The 19993-nt window shown below is 36.4% G+C and overlaps 1 protein-coding gene across 5 annotated transcripts in view; it reads left to right on the forward strand.

The window, feature by feature from the left end:
• The window catches only part of KIF13B (kinesin family member 13B), a 168480-nt gene that overhangs the window by 72307 nt on the left and 76180 nt on the right, over positions 1 to 19993 (forward strand). For all 5 annotated transcript variants that reach the window (XM_015585075.2, XM_015585078.2, XM_015585077.2 and 2 more), the window contains exons 11-18: positions 1835 to 2047; positions 3401 to 3511; positions 6389 to 6523; positions 10839 to 10969; positions 14133 to 14219; positions 15705 to 15895; positions 16430 to 16640; positions 17531 to 17693. In XM_015585075.2, the coding sequence (XP_015440561.1) occupies positions 1835 to 2047; positions 3401 to 3511; positions 6389 to 6523; positions 10839 to 10969; positions 14133 to 14219; positions 15705 to 15895; positions 16430 to 16640; positions 17531 to 17693 (1242 nt within the window). The remainder of the gene's footprint in view (positions 1 to 1834; positions 2048 to 3400; positions 3512 to 6388; positions 6524 to 10838; positions 10970 to 14132; positions 14220 to 15704; positions 15896 to 16429; positions 16641 to 17530; positions 17694 to 19993) is intronic.

The raw sequence follows: 19993 nt of genomic DNA on the forward strand, positions 1-19993 counted from the left end.
CTCTGAATTGCCAGGTGTTATTTCGTTACTGTGTTATCGTGGGTGGCTATTGAGGAGCGGAAATCATGGGGTTGAAGGCAGAACACAACTGGACTAGGTTCTGGGTCTTTTTTTATCAGTAAAATAGGCTATAAAGAATCCAAAATTCGCAAAAGACTGAGGACTAAGTAAAGTCTATACACAAAGAGTGTGTAAATCACAGATTGCTCAAACAAATTTTCAATATATTGATATTGGGAAAACTTTATATCTTCAAAAGTAAGAATTTTATATTGATTAATGCTGCCCAAAGGTTGTGTTGACTTTCGTGTGATCTAATGAATTCCTCATTAGTGGCTTGTTTGAATATTCTCTCCAATCTTCAGAATCTAAAATTCAGTGATATTCTGTTACTGACAGAGGGTACTTAATCTGTTCTTTTGGGTAATTCCTCTCACTCTAGTATGGTATATTAGTGCATTAGTAGTTATCTATTGGTATATACTGGATTGCCCATAAATCATAACAGCTGGATGCAACAATCATTTATTATCTCTCAGTTTTTATGGGTCAGGGTTGTGGGTCAGGCCTAACTGAGTAGTTCTGTCTGCCATGTCTCAATGTGACTGCAATCAAAGTGTCATCTGGGGCCACAGTCATTGCAAGGCTTGACCGGGGTCACATCTGCTCACCTAACTGGTTATTGGCAGGCTTCAGAAGACCTGTTCCCAAACTCACCCCTGTGGTCCCTTCAAAGGGCCACCTCACCTCATGGCAGCAGTTATCCCCAGAATGAGAGAAAGTGCCCATGACAGAAGCTACAATCTTTTTATAATCTAATTTCAGAAGGGACATGGTATCATATCTGCTATATTCTATTCCTTAGAGGCAAATCAACAAGTCCCGCCCACATTCAAGGGACGGGGGTGATACAGGGGCAGGACTGCCAGGTGGGCATCGTTGGGCACCGTCTTAGAGGCTGCCTGCCACAGCTGTGGTATGGTGCACTAGGTTGGGGTGGACTGGACTTGCAATCTAGTTTTATAATTCCAAGTTATGTCTAGTTATTTTTAATATTCTTAAGCAAAAGTAGTTTTTTTGAATTTGCTAGAGCTTGTTCTAAAGTTCATTTCTTGCCAGTTTTAGTATAATGAAGATGAGTTTTTTTCAGCACCCTTGTCTAGACTGTAGAAATGGTTGTGTAAAACATGAAGCCAGTTTTAGTAGTTTTTGTAGTGCTATCAGAGGGAATAATATGAAGTACCTTCAGTGTAGCTTTTGTTTTATAAGACTGGAATTGCATCTTTTTATGGTACAATTATGTTTTTAAAAAATTTACAAGGTGCTTGATAGCTTATAGCAACACTTTCTGAGCCATTATTTAGGCTTCTCAGAGATTCCAAATACCTGGCTTATGGAGTAGACTGTAAGTAATCACTCTTTGATCAAATAGCAAATAATAGCACAGTCATTCAATTCCTCCAAGGGAGATTTTGTAAGCATTAGAGAAATCATCCTCTTTTATTCTGATTAGTCTGCTAACTTATATCATGTTGTGTGTTAATAGAGGACAAATTAACTTAGAATTAATTTTTATTAAACTAAAATAAATGTAGACTTCACTGTATTTCCCTGTCCTTTCTCAAAAACCAAAATTTCTTTTTTGCAGAAAAGTAGCTTGGGAGAAAAGAAAGAGCATGGGACTGGTAATCAGCATTCCTGTATTTTAGTCCTGACTTTGTCTTTAAATATACCTTTGATCTTGGGAGTTTATCTTACCATTTCCGACTTCAGCTTTCTCATATAATGCTTTCTTCTAACTTTAAAGTGCCTCCCAATTTCTCTTCTCCTCTAGGACAGTCTTGGGGGTAACAGCAAGACAGCCATGGTAGCAACTGTGAGTCCGGCAGCTGATAACTATGACGAAACCCTTTCAACTCTGCGGTATGCAGATCGCGCCAAGAACATCGTGAACCATGCTGTGGTGAATGAGGATCCTAATGCACGAATTATCCGGGATCTCCGGGAAGAAGTGGAAAAACTCCGAGAGCAGCTAACCAAAGCAGAGGTAGAAGGCACGGCCGAGTGATGCGTTATGGGTCTAGGAAAATCTAGTAAAGCTAGAACTTGAATTTTCTACCCCTTAGCCATGAGTGATGAGTACTTCACCCAGAATTTGTGAATTTCCTATAGGAAGAGAAATTTGAGATGGGTAATGGATAAAGGAAGACAGATTGTCAGTTGAAATTTAGAAAGTTTTTACAGGTGTTTAAGGTTTCAATAGGAGGAGAGAATAAAGGGAATTGAGAGAATGTTTCCACAGTATAGGCAGCTGACAGGTGAGAAGAGGCATAGTAGAGTAAGAGAGAGAAAGAGAGATGCTTGGAACAAAGTGTATATAATTTAATTTTAGTGTAGAAAATGGTGGAGAGTGGGTATAGACTAATCGGAAGAAGATTTTTGTTTTCTCATTTGTTCACTGGTTGAGGTCAGAATGGAAATCTTAAGGAAGTCTTTCACACCTTAATCTAGTTTTTCCGTTTTGTGAGTTGTTCGTAGAAAACATTTTATAGCAGAAATACTCATCTGTTTATTGGTACTCTATCTCCACGATAGGTATTTATATTTCATTGCTAAATATGAAACCTACACAATCTAACCTACAACCAAATGCTCCTCCTCTTGTCAAAAGAGGAATAAAATAATAGATTCAGGATCCCTGCTTTAATTAACATTTCTCCCCCCACAGTTTCTTAGCCCTGTGGGACTCTTTCCTGGGGCTGAGACCATAGCCTTCTTCTTTGTCATAAACCATTTTCTGGTGATTAATCAGTAAAATACATGGTCAAAACAATTATCTTGATTGTTTTTTTGCCTGTAGAATTTTATACTATTTATACTATTATAGAAATAATTTTACAATTCATCAAAATTCTTTGAAATTTTGTTTCTGTGTTCCAGGTATTAAATTTGTACATGTTGCAAACCATCCAGTTTGCAACATGTACAAATTTAGTCCATATGTAGTTGAATAAAATACCTGAAGTCATCAATAAAGACTAGAATGAATTATGTATATGAGTCTAGGCATATGTCCTATTGGGATTTAAAAAATAACCCCTTGATAGCTTGAACTATCTCCTTAAACGTAATTAGAGATCTTTACAATAACAGTAGGTTGGAGGAAAAGGAAAGACTGAGTCTTCCTTTCAAACCCACCTTGGATAACTGGATGAGTTTGTGGGACCCGCTTAGTCGGGTTGCTGAGCGTTGGTGACAGTTATGTCTTAGGTAGATCAGAGACCTCAGTGAGCCGTACAGCTGAGAGGAGGCAGATTGTTACTTTTGCCCTTCTGGATTGATCTGATTCTTTTTTCAGGGCATTGTACAAACATTTCATGGAATAAACATTTACTTACAGGCAATGAAATCTCCCGAGCTAAAAGACCGGCTGGAAGAATCAGAGAAGCTAATCCAGGAAATGACTGTGACCTGGGAGGAGAAATTAAGGAAAACTGAGGAGATTGCCCAGGTTTGTGCTTCCCGATTGAAGAGAGAAACTTCGTGGTGGTGTGTGCAGTGCAACTCCAATAGTATTTCTGGTTCTTTGATTTTTAGCTTCGAAGATGGCAAATCTAACACCATTAATAAGTATAGAGATCCAATACTTCATATTTTACTGTACAGAGTTACTTTGAAGGATAAAGACATAATTACAATTAATTGTTCATTATGTCAGAAATAATTTTGAAGGGTCATGAAATTTTTTTTAATGAAATAACTACTTTGTAGTCTCTGGCTCTGAACATCCAATTCTGTTAAGCGCTTTAAAGACCTAAGGAACTTAGCCAAACTACAAAATTATTAGTAGTAGATATTAGGTTATGAGATTCTGACTTCCATGTCACAACTCAGTAAAAATAATGTGAAATACCGAAATTTGAGGTGACTGTCTCTCATTTTTAGAACACAATATAATTGAGTTGTGAAATCTTAGGATGAGAACATTAGCATTTGGAGAGATTCCTTAAGTGTCCAGCTGCCTACGTAATGAAAGACTTAATGCTGTAGCTTTCCAGTTAGATGGTTTGCTCAGCTTGTTCTAGGAAGATGTGACTAGATGTGATTGGATGGCTCTGATAGTAGTTGCTTAACAGATCTTTCTTTCATTTCTGCTCATTGGCCTTAGTTTGTTCTTCCAAAGCTAAGAGAATAAGTGTCCCACTTGTATGTAACAACTAATAATAATAATAACCAATATTTATTGGATACACATGTATTGGGCCCTATGCTAAGCACGTTTAAATACAGTATTTTATTTAAGCCTTCCAATAGCCCTATGAGACTCTTATTACCCAGGGTCATCCTGGCCCTGAATTCCTATGGAAACTATCTATACCCTTTTGACCTTTAATTTATGCAATACTTTACTATTGTTCAATTTTTCATGTATAGGTTTATTACTCAGAGACTATAAGATTCTCAAGAAAAAAGGCTGTATTTTTTTGTTTTTTAAGTGTATGCTCAGAAATATTTCCAAATAAACAAGCATAACTTGTTGACTAACACCATATCTACAATACCAAATTGTCTCTTATTTTCATCTTTTCTGTTCTCATTAAGAAATGCACACTTAAGAAATGCATACATATCAAAACCTTGACATAGATTAAGGGTTGGCAAATATGCCCTTAGGCAAAATCCAGTCTGCCATTTTAAGTCTTTTTATGAGAATTAATAGAGTCATAATAAGAGTATAAGTAGGAGAAAACATTGTGTTACAAAAGTAGTATTTACTTATAGAAAATATAGAAAGACTATTACAAAGAAAATTTAAATTAACTAGGATCTAATCATCTGAAAAAACTGTTAATATCTTTGAGCATTTTTTTAGGTTTTTTAGTGCATAAATTGATATACTAATTTATAACCTACATTTTTCATTTAATATTAGTTGATGAGCTAGTTTACAAAAAAGACATTTTTATAGAGAAACGTTTCTTCTTATTGAAATCATTCTTTAATTATCTATCAAGGTTGCTATGTAAGAAAACCTTCCCTAAGAAAGTATTAGACAAAATATGTCAGAATTGTTTTCCTCATGTTAGGAACATGATTCTCTATTAAGGATAACCATTTCTTAGAACTGAGTGCTGAAAATCTAATGTCTAGTGCTAAAATACTTGAAACTTCTGAAAAAAACCAATAATGTTTTTTGTTAGAAGAGAGACTTGATTCAAATACCCAGAACCAAAATATCCCCTTCTCTACTTTTGTAATAATATACTTCTAGGTGCGGTGTGTTGACTGGATTGTAGTGGCCATATGAATTAGGGTGATATCCTTAGATATAGCAAAATTCTGTGACTGTAATTTAATTGTACTACAAATTTATTGTGTGCCCCTCATTAAATGACTCAGTGTGCCTTGCCTTTCCCCAAAATCAAAGGTTCTTGGTGGCTGTAACTCATTACTACTTGTTCTTTATACATAGTCAGACACCCTGTTGCCCCAATCCATATGCCTTAATCACAGGGCATTGGCTGTAGGATTCATATATATCCCCCTCTATGTATACATTCATATATTGTGTGGAATCAGAGACAGTAGGCACCTTCTTTAAGGTTTGTATCCTTATGAAAATAGTACTTGAAAGCATATACAAGTTTTATTTTGATAAATTTATAAGACCAACATTTTGAGTGCTCACTGTGTTTTATGCATTGTGCTAATTGCTAGGAGTACACAATAAAAAGACAGGATCCATGCCCTCATAGAGAAATGGGCAAGTAAACAGTTACCAAGTGAGAGAACAAGTATGCTTCAGATAGAAAAGCCAGGTGTAAAATCTCTTCAACTAAAGAGAGCATTCTTGACACCCTCAACCATCTGGAAGATGTTCCATATAACTGAAGTACAGGCTTTAAGAGTAGGAGTGACAGATGTAAAGATAGGGAGTGAATGGGCCAGATCAAAGGGCCTTGTGGACTTTGTTTATCCTGGCTGGGGAGTCACTGAAGATATCAAGCAGGAGAATGTATTGAAAACTTGGCTTTTCACCAATATCACAGTTGAGTAAAACACTTAATTTGCTCTTATATACAGAATTAAATTCAAAAGATGAGTTCAAGATATTAGATATTTTCAAGAATGAAACTTGAGAACTCAGTAGTACACTTGGTTGCTATTTGTAATGACTTTATTTTTCCAAATAAAAATGTTTTAATTAACAAAATAAAATAACATTATATAGTTTGGAAAGAGAAAAAATGCAATAATCTATAATACCATGTCCTAAGTGAACGTATTTGAATTATAAAGTTATTCAATGATTACTCTAACATAAGAAGACCTTTTGTATCTCAACTGCTTCAGTAGCTGCAGAATTAACACTTCTTTTCATTTACAGGAGCGACAGAAACAACTTGAGAGTCTTGGAATATCCCTTCAATCTTCTGGAATTAAAGTTGGGGATGATAAATGTTTCCTTGTTAATCTGAATGCTGATCCCGCTCTGAATGAACTTCTGGTTTACTATTTAAAGGTGAGATAATAGGCCTTCCTAATGTCTCCTGGCACGAAATGAAACAATGCTTCACAGCATTTTTCAGAAAACCTGGTGAACTATGTTTATTCACAAATAATGAATTAGCAAATTATTTTTATTTGAATAAGCTGGAATGTAGAAAAATCTTTGGTTTCTGGAATAGTTTTCCTTTTTAGTTTTTGATTGATGTTATTCAACTTAGTAATATAAAAAATGATATTCTTACATTTCTAACAAATTAAGTAGTTTAGCAATTATTTAATAGTAGCACATGGAAGTTAAGTAGATAACTTTAAAGCTTAAAGAATGACTTTTAAAATTAAATGATTCATTAGTAACTAAAGCTTTTGTGATTTATATGAAGCACCCCTTTTTGTAAGTGCTTCATTAGCTTATAGGGAGTTAAGTAGGTAACTTTAAAGCTTAAAGGATATTAGAATAGGACTTAAATATTCTGCCCCTTTTGTTTGTCAGAACTATGAATTCTTTTTCTTTCTGATGTGGTGATTTCAGATTGGAACACACAAACACATACACCCAACAAGAAAAAACCTAATTCATATCTGTTCCTTAACTGAAAACTTAAACAAAGAAACTATTTAAAGACTTTTGGAGAATAGTCAGAATATTTCTGGTCATCTTGTATGGAGGTGTTGGGATTCTGTTTCAGACTGTGTGGTCAATTCTGTTTTGGCAGAATTTGAGGCAGTGTTGATTTCTTCACTGCCCAGCCTAACCCCATGATAAGAGTATATTCATGACCAAGCACATTCAAAAGGATGATCTCAGTCAAAGAACAGTTTCTACTTCAGTAAAGTGATACCACGATGTGGGTTGGAGGAATTTGGAGACCGAGCATTTTTTATTTCTTTGCTTTCAAAATCTCAAATCAGTTTAGATGCTGGGCAGATGACATCACATTTCTGGGTGACTTTAGACATCCCATCTGTAAAACAAGGGTACTAGATTCAAATATCTCTAACATTCTTTCTAGTTCCATGTTGTATGGTGCTCTTCCAGAAATCTTTCATTTATTTGTTTTGTCTAGAACTGGCAAGGTATGGTGGCCAAACCATATATAGAACATAGCTCTCAAGATAATTTTGCACCTAATTTGTATGCACAGCAGTCCTTTCTTTGCATGGTTCTGATATACACAAATTCCAGTGATGTTGACACTGCCGCCATTCATGAGATTCTGGATACTCAGCCAGAGGAATAGAGTGAAGGTGAATTTACGATGTAAATAATGAAAGTGGTAGTAATGATAAGAATAAAGATGTGTGAAGGGAGTGACATCAGAAAACACTCAGACAAGGAGTGCTCAGATATATTTTGCAACATCGAAAGCACAAAGGATAAAATGATAGAAGCTTGGAAAGGAGTATGATAGTTTGCCAAGGCATGGGAAATATGCTCGCTCCATAGTGTAAGCTACGTGCTGAGAAGGCAGCAGCACGCACTTTTCAGACAACTCTGGATGAGCTTTTTACAAAGAAATAAAATGCGTTAGGTTTCAGTGTTTCTAATTAATACCAGTAATAAATAATACTAGTAATACTAGTTTTACTATTTTTTAAATTTCTCTACATAGTATAATAATAGGAGAATTCTTAATGTTATTACAGGCATTTTTAAAAGTCAGAGAATAATTGCAATTTTTCCCAGTGATTATTAGGATCTCCTTGCACAATTATTTTTAATATCCCACACTCTCATGCGAAGTGAGGTCTGCCTGGAATTTTCCGAGGAAAACTTGGAGATTCTTTCCAACACAAGCCAAACTTCTAGAGGGAAGAGCTGCTCCCTTCACCTTAAAAACATTACGGTAGTAACATACTTTTTTCTTTCTAAAAAGTTTTACATAAACATATTAGAAAAGGGATTGGGATGGGAGATTAGTGCCCAAATTCCAACACCCAGAGATGACCACAGTTAATATTTAATATTTTTATCTGTCCTCTGGATCTGTCCCTGTATGTATATGTATAGATTTATACTGATACATATTTTTTAACTACAGAAATGGGATTATAGTATGTATATACATACCTTGAGGATTGAATTAGATACCATAGGATAGTTCTAGATTCTAGCTCTTTGTTTCCTTGGAAACACCACTGCAATATATTTGAGCGAAGAAACCCCAGAAAAGGAGAAAATGAAAATACCAGAGGGGAATAGGCCTTTTTAATGAGGTCGATATCCTTAAAGAGATGGGAAGAATTAGAACCCAGATCATAATTAGAAGGGTCACCGGCAAAGAAGAGGAGAGAAAGGGAAATGATGGTTCACTTATTCTTCTTTTATATTTATTTAATGCCTTCGTGTGCCAGTCCTGTGTTAAGTGATTGGATTACAGTGAGGAGCAGGTCAGGCGTTCTCTGCTCTCATGGAGTTTCCATGCGCGCTCTGGAGATAACAGTAACCTCACGAACAGTCAGTACTATGTAAGGAATTCAAATATGAGAGTGATAGGCTGGCTATTTCTGATGGTCAGTTCAGGATACACCTCTCTGAGGATGTGCCCTTAAAAGCTGAGATAGAAATGATATGAAACTGCCAGTGTCAAGATCAGAAGAACATTTCAGACAGAAACAGCCAGTGTGCTCAAAGAACAGATAGGAGGCCAACGTGGCCAAATCTTGCTCTAGGAGAAAGAGCGAGAGGAGCTAGTATAAGAGGTAGGTGGGGCCACGTTACAGAGGGTTTTATAAGCCTAGGTAAGAATTTGAACTTCATTAGATGGTCAAAGAGAAGCTACTAGAGGGTTTTAAATAGGGAGAATCTCATGATCAGCTATCGCAGAAGAGGATGGGAGTGAGGAAAAACAGAAGGGGAAAAATAGTAGAAGGCTTTTGTATTCACTCAGGCAAGAGACTGGGATGTGATAGTAGAAGTGAGAAAAAGGAGATGGTTTTGATATGTTTTGGAAGAAGAGTCTGTAAGGATTTCTGATTGACATGGGCCTAGGGGTAGGCTGGTATGGGGTTGAGAGGACTCGAAGACAGCATCTGAGCTTTTAAGTGGACTCAGTGGGTGGGTGTAGTACCATTATTATTAGGGAAGAGAATAGGTGGGCGGGGGGTGGGAGCAAAAGTTCTAGTTTGGCCCTTTCACTTTGAAATATCTTTAGACATCTAAGTTGATCCAAGTAAGCAAGAAACGATGATGACTGAAACTAGGTATAGTAGTAGAGGTGCGAAAATAATGGAACCAAAGTCTATAGTTTTGAGTTGGTGATATGGCTTATGTGTGGACACTACTTAAAGCCCTTGAGACTGGATGAGATTGTCATGGAGGAGTGAGCAACCTGCTCCCACAGACTAAATCTAGCTTCCTGCCTGTTTTTATATAGCCTGGGAGCTAAGAATGGTTTTAATATTTCTTAAATGGTTAAAAAAAGTCAAACGAATCTGTATTTCAGACACGTAAAAATTATATGAAGTTCAAACTTCACTATTCATAAATAAAGTTTTATTGGAAAGTGTACACACTTGTTCATTTGTGTATGTCTGGCTGGTTTTGTACTACAAGGGCAGAGTTAAGTAGTTCCATGTGACTCACAAAGCCTAAAATATTTCCTATCTGGCCCCTGATCTAGGTGTGTAAAAGGAGAAGGTGGCCTAGGGACACATCCAGGTCATGTCAACATTTAATCATGGACAGGCAGTCAAATGTTGAAGCTCAAAAGAGGGAACTCAATTTGAATGTCAATTTTCTCAGTTACCTGCAAAAAAGTGAGGCTGGTGATTGGGGCTAAAAGAATTGAGTAATTGGGGGTCTATGGTAAGAAGAACACATCTCTTTTATCTTTCATGAGGTTTAGAGAGACCATGTGATTCATAAAATAATTTTAGTCTTTTCAAACTCTTTATATATGAATAGCATTTTATCTCTGTAGTTAACTCATCTCAATTGAGATCAGGTAAGTAATGTACAACTTAAGTAACTAGTTTTCAGACCAATTTCTTTGGTACATCATTGTCATATGTCTCATGCTCTGAGAGTAGTATGGAATATTTGGAATGAACATTGCTGTGGAAAATAATGAATATAGTTTAGACATGAATGTAAAACTATAATTTTAGGTTCAAAAGGTATAACTCAACTCAGTGCATTATTCCTTATAAGGAAATAAAACGTGTAGAATGATTTTCAGAAAAAGACAGAAATTCCCCCTACTACTCCATTTATTTTAAAAATCTCTTAGCTAAGATAATGGATCAGTGTAAGAGGCTCAGAGTAGATGATTTTAGTTTCTGTGCACGTAAGAATACAATATTAATCAGTGAATTCGATTCCTTTGTAGGAACATACATTGATAGGTTCAGCAAATTCCCAAGATATCCAACTATGTGGAATGGGAATTCTTCCTGAACATTGTATTATAGACATCACACCAGAAGGCCAGGTTATGCTGACTCCTCAAAAGAACACCAGGTAATGTACTTTAATTAGTGTTAATGTCACAACAATTTTTAAGAAGAAGAAAGTGCACTATTTGCAGATGGTGTATAGGACTTTTAGCCTTTCTTTACTTTTAAGTTCACTTAATGAAGATACCCAGTTAGTTACCAAGTCCTTTAAATGAACTTTTAAATATCTCTTAAACCCCTCTCTTCCTCTTCATACCCACCACCTCAGCCTTATTTAAATAAGGCCCTTATCAGATCTTGACTAGAATCCCTGCCAGCATCCTAATCTGTTTTCTGGTCCACTTGCTGTATCACTAGATGACTTTCTACTATTTTTGATACAAAATTCCTTATTTTTTTTCTCCTATTCCTCTGCATCTGCTATTCCTTTGACAAGCTAACTCCTGTTTGATCTTCAAGGTTAAACTGTCATTATCTACTTTGAGGAATTCCCTGTTTGGTCTAAATTAAGAGCCCCTGGTATATATTCCCAGTGCACTTTATGTTTCCCATTATGTTAACCTTTTGTATTGTATTCTTCTGTGCTGTTAACCTTTATTAACACATTTGACCGTGAGCTCCTTTATAAAGGATCTTTCTTTCTTCATTCTGTATCCTTAGCATGTAATAGACTAGGATATAGGTGCTCAATAAGTAATGAATGAATGAAGAGGTACAACATTATTAAATTGTTTATTGGTGTGTTTTCTTAAGCTATAAAGTGTTATTGCCCTATTCCATAACTGTCTACACTGTTTTGGGTGATGATTAAAGTAAACTTATACTGATCTTCCGAATGTTGATACATTTCATTATATGATTTCAAAAAATCATTAATATCATCACTAATTTCATCTATAATGTCTAAATATTGAGAAACGTTCAAGTGTATGGTGAAGGATATAAGTGAAAAAGAAAAAGAGCAGAAGCTGGCCCGGGACTCTCAGCCAGGGCTTGCTATTCTCCTGTTAAATAATCTCACAGAATACAGCCTCAGGCAAGGATACTCTGAGGCCATGATAAAATAAGACAGAGCAGGCCACATAATAATTTTGTTTCAGCACAGACGAAAACCAAGGTCACAATGCCACATACCAAAATACCAAACGCCTTTTCCTGGCTGACTGACTTCTTCACCAATTACAACTCTGTCCTCATGCTAGTCTCCCCTCTATAGGTAAGGTTTTTGAACTACCCAATCACAGAATTACTCCTGCTTCCTGACAGCATATAGAGGACCACTTCCTTAGATCTGCTCCCAAATCAGCTACAGTCCAAATCCTGCAACAGCTCCTCCCAGCACCCTCTTTCTGAGACGCCCCAGGCTTATGGCATATCTTCTCCCTCTGTGTGAGTAGTAAACCCAACTTGTTCAACTGCAGGAATGTTTCTGTGGTCTTTGGTTGGAGGACATTGACACAAGTTTTCCAAAACTCTCATTTTTCACTTGAAAGCTTGAAATTTACAGTTGGCAACAAATACTGTCAATTGTTTTCCTTGAAGCAACGGGCTGGCTTTGTTCATTTTCAAGAAAATGTCTCCCAGAAAACCATTTCGTATATGTCTTTTGCTGAAACAGTCATCCTACTTTGGTTTGTGTTAACACATTTTTTTTGCGTACTTCTCAATTTGACATGTTTAAAAAGTTGTGTACTCAAGGGTCAATATTTAATACAAGTAATAATTTTTACTGCTTCATCAAGGGTACTCACAAATGAAACATTTTTTAGATTGTGAGTGTGTGGTAGTGACCTCTAGTGAAGTTCGCCGCTATGGCCTTGATGTGTGTTAAAACACCAGCAGTTTTACTCATTGCCAACACAAATGTCGATGTAGTGAAAAAAGGCAGGATAGGCGTTAAAAAAATAGCTTCATCTTGAGTACCCAACACAGACCACACTTTGAGAATTATTGTTATATCCATGTTTTTATTTACTAACCATGGCTTAACTGCTGTGTTTACCATAAATTAAATTCCTCATTATATTTAAGGAATTTGTGTCATAAAGGCTAAGATCCACTAATTTTAGTAGGTCCCTTCTTCTCATAACTTTTTGTTTATAGAGCTCGTGCTTTGAATAAATAGACTATAGGAGTATAAAGACCGAGTACTTCTGGTGTTTAAAAAACCCACATAATAAGTGAAATCTATAGAGAGAGTAAGGTTTTGTGTGTATGCATTTATATAAAAAATAACTAGCAATATAAAGCTGGGCAAGCGCTCTAGGGATTTAAAGAAACTAAGATACTATAAGCCGGAGTGATGAGAAGCCTTTTCATAGGAAGTGGAAACCAAACTGGGCTTTGAGAGCTGAGTAAGATTTGGGGGGCATGGAGAGGAATAGGAACCCTATTTCAGGTTGTGGGACTGGTGTAAACCTGGCTTTGGAGGAAGAGTCAGTCATGCGTAGTGGACAAAACATTTTTTTTTGCTGGAGTTGAGAGTTCCCTAGAAGAGGGAAAGGAGGACATAAAGAGGTTTCCTTTTGTGGGGCTGGTAATGTCAAGTTAAAGAACTTGACTTTCATCCTGTGTCTAAGCAGACGAGTCACTCACCAGGAGAGGCATGATGACAGTGGTAATCCAAGGATATAAATTTCATAGTGGTATGCATGATTTTCTGCTTATTTCCTGCCCCTCCAAATTCTTCCTTTGATATCCTTCTACCTACCATTTCTTCTGGTGAACTCCATTGTCAAGATAAGCAGTTAAGTAGACCTAATAAATCTTCTACATATTAATAGGATATGGACATTTTTCTATGCTGAAGTCAGTTACAAAAGAATTTAACATAGGTCTCATTTCTTATTTCTGTTGTCTGTAGATATTTTTAGAGTCTAGTTGGTTGATTGACTCTTTTTATCCATGAGATTGGACATACTCAGTTGTAAGGTATATTGCTACCATCTTTTTATTATTGGTCGTAATGGCTCCATGTTTACTCCTTAATATGTTATATGACAAATTTAAAACTTTGAAAAATAGAGGGTAATAATTTGTTTATACTTAGTACCATAAGCATTTTAGGTAAATCAGCAAAGAAGTAAATGTAAATAATAAAATTCACCAAGGTTTTATTTGTGAAAATTCATTTTTTTTTTTTCCCTAGTAACTAGATCTGTTTAGTATTGGAAAATTAAAGAAGACATGATAATCATTGTTTACATGTTTGGCCTTTTCTCCCACAGAACATTCGTGAATGGCTCTTCTGTATCCAGTCCTATACAGCTACACCACGGGGACAGGGTGTTATGGGGAAACAACCACTTCTTTAGGTATGACACTATTCATGGCTCTTACAGAGGGAGAGATTATTGGAGATTCTGAAATATAAGAATATATATTGAAAAGTAAATTTAACTCCATAAAAATTATGCATTGTTTTGTGTACATTTATTTATTTACTATATATGTATTTATTCACTATATATATATATATACATATATTTATATATATGTTTGTTCACTATATGGTTTAAGCCCAAGGATCATGTGAACAATATACTCAGGAAAAATACTTAGTTTACATACATATTTTTTTCTTTTTATTTCTCAGTGGAAGATAATTGTTTTGCCATCTGGTATAAGAATGCATTAATTCTTTTTCTGACATCTTATTTTTTTATTTGTTCTTTTTTTTTAATTGGAAAAGTAGCAGTCTTAGTTTCATTATCCGTAAGATAAGGTTTGTATTTCATTTAGCAATGCTTTTTGTTGCAGATAATGACAAATTTGACTATAGTGGCTTAAATAGTCTATTTCTCTAACAAAATAAGAAATCTGAAGGAAAGTGGTTGTTGGCATTGGCTAAGCCCCCGAAAAATGTCATGGCAGAAGTCTTGTCATTGTCTTGGCATTTCCCTGTGATCTAAAGGGGCCATGCCACTCCAGAAGTCTTCACAGAGTCCCCAGCAACCTTCCTCTTACGTCTTATTTGCTAGAATTTGCCTCTTAGCAGAGAAGGAGGCTGAGAAAGAAAGTGTCTGACCTGGGACTGCACACATTGTATCCCATACAAAATTGGCATTGTGTTGGCAAGGAAAGGCGGGCTGGACAGTGTATAAAATTAAAGTCCTGGTTTACTCCTCTTCCTGTCATTGGTCACTGTGCTTCAGATATCAACTGATTTTTCTTATAGCTCATGGAGATCCTTTGCTCGTAGGCCAGTTGATATTTCGATTATTGATGGAAGGATAGAGGAATACAAAGTGTGTGGAAAATATTTTTTATTTTTCCCTTATCTTGCTAAATCAAGTATAAATTTCTTGGCTTTGTATTCAAAGCCTTCATTGTTTGGTTAAGTTGTTCTTTCCAGCATTGTCCCTTACAACTTCTGCTATAAAAATTTTGTGTATCCCTCTGTTGTTTCATTAATAACTTCTCCAGAGACTGTGAGTGTCCATTTCCACATCTTTTCTCATGCTCTTCCCTCTACACTATGCCCTGTTTTATTCTTATTCTTTAAGGCTCAGCTCAAATAACTTCCCCTTCCATTATTATTTCATTCTCAAGTGGTCCTCAGCTTTTCTTTAACACCTAGCTTGTAACAGTCACGTGGCCTTGTTTTACATACTGTCATAATTATTCGTGCATGTGTGTCTTTCATTTCTGCTGCTAGAGTAAAAACTTTCTGAATACCGTAATTGCCTTATACTTACATGGCATCCTCATTGGCATCTAGCAAATACCATTATTTAATAAATGACATGAATGAGTGCATATCTTTTTTAAAAAAACAAAATATTCTTTTTTTCCCCAAGATTGAATTTGCCTAAAAAGAGAAAGAAAACAGATCGAGAGGATGAGGAACAAGATACCTCCATGAAGAATGATACCAGTTCTGAGCAGCTGGACGTAGATGGAGACTCCTCAAGTGAGGTGTCCAGTGAAATCAACTTCAATTATGAATATGCACAGATGGAGGTGACCATGAAGGCTCTGAGCAATAATGGTGAGCGAATCTGTCGTGCCTTTTAGAATCTTAAAGTTGGTCGAGAGTTAAAAGCATTTATGACAGATCTTTCAAATGTTAACAAAAATCTTTAGGTTGTTCTCTGAACTCTATTCTTTTGGGTCTTTGGCTTTAATTTATTGTATTTTTAAAAACTTACATTCTTTCTGCCTTGATATACAGATCACTGCAAACTTTTTTCTCATTGATAGAATTTCTCAGGTTTGAAACTTTGCTACCACTGGTTCATTATTTGTTGTAGTGGATTTCTGGAGCATTACCCATGTCTTAGGTTTTGTGTGGAATATATAATAGACCTACTTTTTCTGTATGGAAGACAGTTTAGCATATGTCTGACAGACTAGATAATACAAGTAATTGGGAGTAAGGAAGACTAAGTTTACTCCAAACTGTGTTTAAGAATCTTATTTTACTTGGATAACAAACAACAATATAGAATAACGTTTGGAGTATATTGTGTTGTATAGTTACCTTTTGTTTATTATTTACCTTTTTATAAAAAATCTTGTTCAGATCCAATGCAGTCAATATTGAACAGCCTAGAACAACAGCACGAAGAAGAAAAACGGTCTGCATTAGAGCGCCAGAGGCTCATGTATGAACATGAACTGGACCAGCTACGAAGAAGGCTGTCTCCTGAGAAACAAAACTGTCGGAGTGTGGACAGGTTCTCTTTCCACTCACCCAGCGCTCAACAGCGCCTGAGACAGTGGGCCGAAGAGAGGTAGGTGGTGCCTGGGGCCTTTATTCCATGCATAGCATATGCTCATCACCTTTAATCCGCCTAGGTAAGACACAGTAGAAAAATCTAGACATTACTTTAAAAAGAATTATATTGAAAGAGTGGTACAGCTATGAACCACTTGGCATTATCTTTTTTTTTGTTTTCATTTTTGAAAAGATGGGAATTGTCCATTTATATTGATTTACTTCAAGCTGCCCATGTTAAGTGCTGCCCCATTATCAGTTTGTATGGCTTTTGGATTTGAATGAACAAGTACTTCGAAGTTATACTGTATCATTATATTATGCTTTAGGTTCTGAAGCTTGGGTAGATGCTTTTTTAAAAAAGAAAAAAAGAAAGATGGGTTATCTGGACTGATTAGCTCAGGTAGGTAAAGCATGGTGCTTATGAGATTCAGATTGCAAGTTTGATCTCTGTATGGGCTAATTAGCATAACACTAAAATGTCTTATCCATGGTTACAGACTGAACTTAACTAACCTCTTGCTGTTCAGATTTGGTCTGCAAAAGGCAGCATCTCTTGTCATCTGGAGATGGATAGAAATGTAGCATTTCAGGCCCTGCCGCAGACCTACTGAGTCAGATTCTTCAGTTATCAAGAGCCCCAGCTGGTTTGTTTACAGTCAGGTTTGCAAAGCTCTGCCCTCATCTCGGGCCTGTTTGTTACACGAGTGTGTGTCAGGGCTTATCCTGTAGCCCAGATACAAGGGCATGCATGGGCCAATGTCGCTAATGTAGTCCCTGTGTGCAAAAGACAGTTGTAAAGCTTGGTTGGCAGTTCGGCCTTAACATATCATGTACTGTATAATTCTGATATGCTGTTTGATGGTTTTCTCCCCTTCCTCCAACACTTTTTTTTTATTTTTAAAGAGAAGCAACACTGAATAACAGCCTGATGAGGCTAAGGGAACAAATTGTTAAAGCCAATCTGTTGGTGAGAGAAGCTAGTTACATTGCAGAAGAACTGGACAAAAGGACAGAGTATAAAGTAACCCTGCAGATTCCAGCCTCCAGCCTTGATGCTAACAGGAAGGTGAGGTTGCCAGTAGTGGGAAAAACAAAGATATCGTTGGATAAAGCTGCTTTATATTTCCCCAGTGTTATTTAAATACCAGTGGGTTTGCCCTCATCCCCATCTCTGCTCTCCGCAGTCTAGGTCCTTTGGTACTTGTCTTCCTCTCTCAGGTAGGATTTACTTCCCTTTAATTCTCTGCGTTTGTGCAAATATGTCCGTTATCCATGAGAAATAGCCTCTCCACCTCCCCTGCCCCAGCCCGACCAATTTATTTCAGTCAGCTCCCTTTCTTCAAATTTGTTTTAATTATTTTTGAGAAATCTTCTCTGATGAATTTTTCCAAAGTGGTTTTCCTCTTCATTCTGTTACCACTCTGTAATGCCCCCTCCACCAAGTTAGGTTTTATTTTACTTATGCCATGTTATTTTCTACTTGCTAATAGATTACCTTGAAAAACTGTTCATCAGTTGTTTCTTCTGTGTATTCAAGGTCACAGATTTTTTTGTATGATGTAATAAACTTAATAAAATGTACATGGGGAAGTCCCATCAAAATCTACCCTTGCCACTCAGTTGTTCTCTTTTTTTTCTTATTTAGGTTCTTTTTTAGCTCTCGATTATGTTCATACATGATTTTTGATAGATTAGGTAGAATTTTGTATTCAGATAAATTTTTAAGGGTCCAGGTGCTTTGTTTTTCCTACAATATTCAACATAGCAAAGCTTTAACGAATCTTTGGGTGTTCTATTCTAATTTAGGGCCACATCTTTCTTTCTCTTACACTGTAACAGCATCAAGGTCAGTGTTTTACACAGAGTAGGTATTTGCAAATATGATGCTTAATGTTTTTAGTAATAAAGATATTATGATATGATACAATCATTACTTCTTGGAGAATTCTTTTGATATATAGTCTGTGTATACTTTGTAAGATTTTACTCACTTATTTTGCTTGCTGGTATTTGTAGGACAAACTATGGGTACAGTGGGACTCACAGAGCAAAAATAATAGAGGAAAGCAGATCATGGGCAGATGGCACTGGGCTCAGCTTCTTCCAGAAGACTGAGAAGAGCAAGATCTTTTTCCATTCTGTAGTGTTTGAGTTGAAAAAACAAAACCATGTGCATTTTCCCACATTGAGCATGACTGTAGCCCTTTTCTGTGTATCCTGGCTTGGGCCTTGTGGGAGGAAGCGACTCTGCCTCAGGGCAGCCAGGTCAACACCTAGAAGAGACTTAGGTCACTTTGGGCTTGTCTTTCCTCTCAGATACCCAATAGTGTGCTGTTCATGGGGCTGTTTCTGTTGCTGGTAGACATGACACACATTGCTAGAATTGCAGCAGCCATTGTTAACAGACAGCTATTAATCCACTTTTTATTGATTTAATAGATTAGTATTTTCAGATTTTAGCCAAACTAAGGAGCTAGACAAGGAAGTATTTCTTAAAGAGATAGTCCCCTTAACTCAGGCTGGGTCTTGCATACTTGTATCCAACAAAACTTTTTTTTTTGGTACTTGCCCTTTCATTCCATGCCCTTCCCATGCTGTGGATGCTGTTGTTTGTTCTGGTCCCTACTCCTGGCCTTGTTCTCACCTCTGTCTGGTGATTTTGGTAAGGGATAGAAATTTATCCTTTTTCTTTTTTCTAATCCCTGTTGTAGTTGTTTGCAGGGGGGCCACATCATGATGCTGCAGTATATTGTTCATTGCCATTTAGTCTCAGTTCTTTAAAAACAAAAAACAAAAAACAACAGTTTTTTTTTCATACTATATATACATAATATTTTTTAACAATTTATTTTTTTATTTCCCCCTCTCCACTCCCTTCTGGAACTACTAGTCCATTGTCCATGTCCATGAGTCTCTGTTTGTCCTGTTCATTTGTTGCTTTTAGGTTTATATTCCACATATGTGATATCACGTGATTTTCAACCTTTTCTGCCTGGCTTATTTTGCTTAGTATGATTATTTCAAGGTCTATCCATGTTGTTGCAAATGGCAGTATTTCATCTCTTCTTATGGCTGAATAATATTCCATCGTATATATGTACCACAGCTTCTTTAGCCAATCATCCATCGTAGGACATTTCGGTTGCTTTCATGTCCTGGCCACTGTGAATAATGCTCCTATGAACATCAGTGTGCAAATATCTTTTTGGATATGGGTTTTCAAGTCTTTGGGGTAAAGACCCAGTAGAGGGATTGCTGGATCATATGGTAGATGAATTCTTAGTTTTTTGAGGAACCTCCATACTGTTTTCCATAGTGGCTGTACCAATTTGCAGTCCCACCAGCAGTGTATGAGGGTTCCTTTTT

This window comes from Pteropus alecto, unplaced genomic scaffold (genome assembly GCF_000325575.1).
Source record: "Pteropus alecto unplaced genomic scaffold, ASM32557v1 scaffold50, whole genome shotgun sequence".
Taxonomy (NCBI): domain Eukaryota; kingdom Metazoa; phylum Chordata; class Mammalia; order Chiroptera; family Pteropodidae; genus Pteropus; species Pteropus alecto.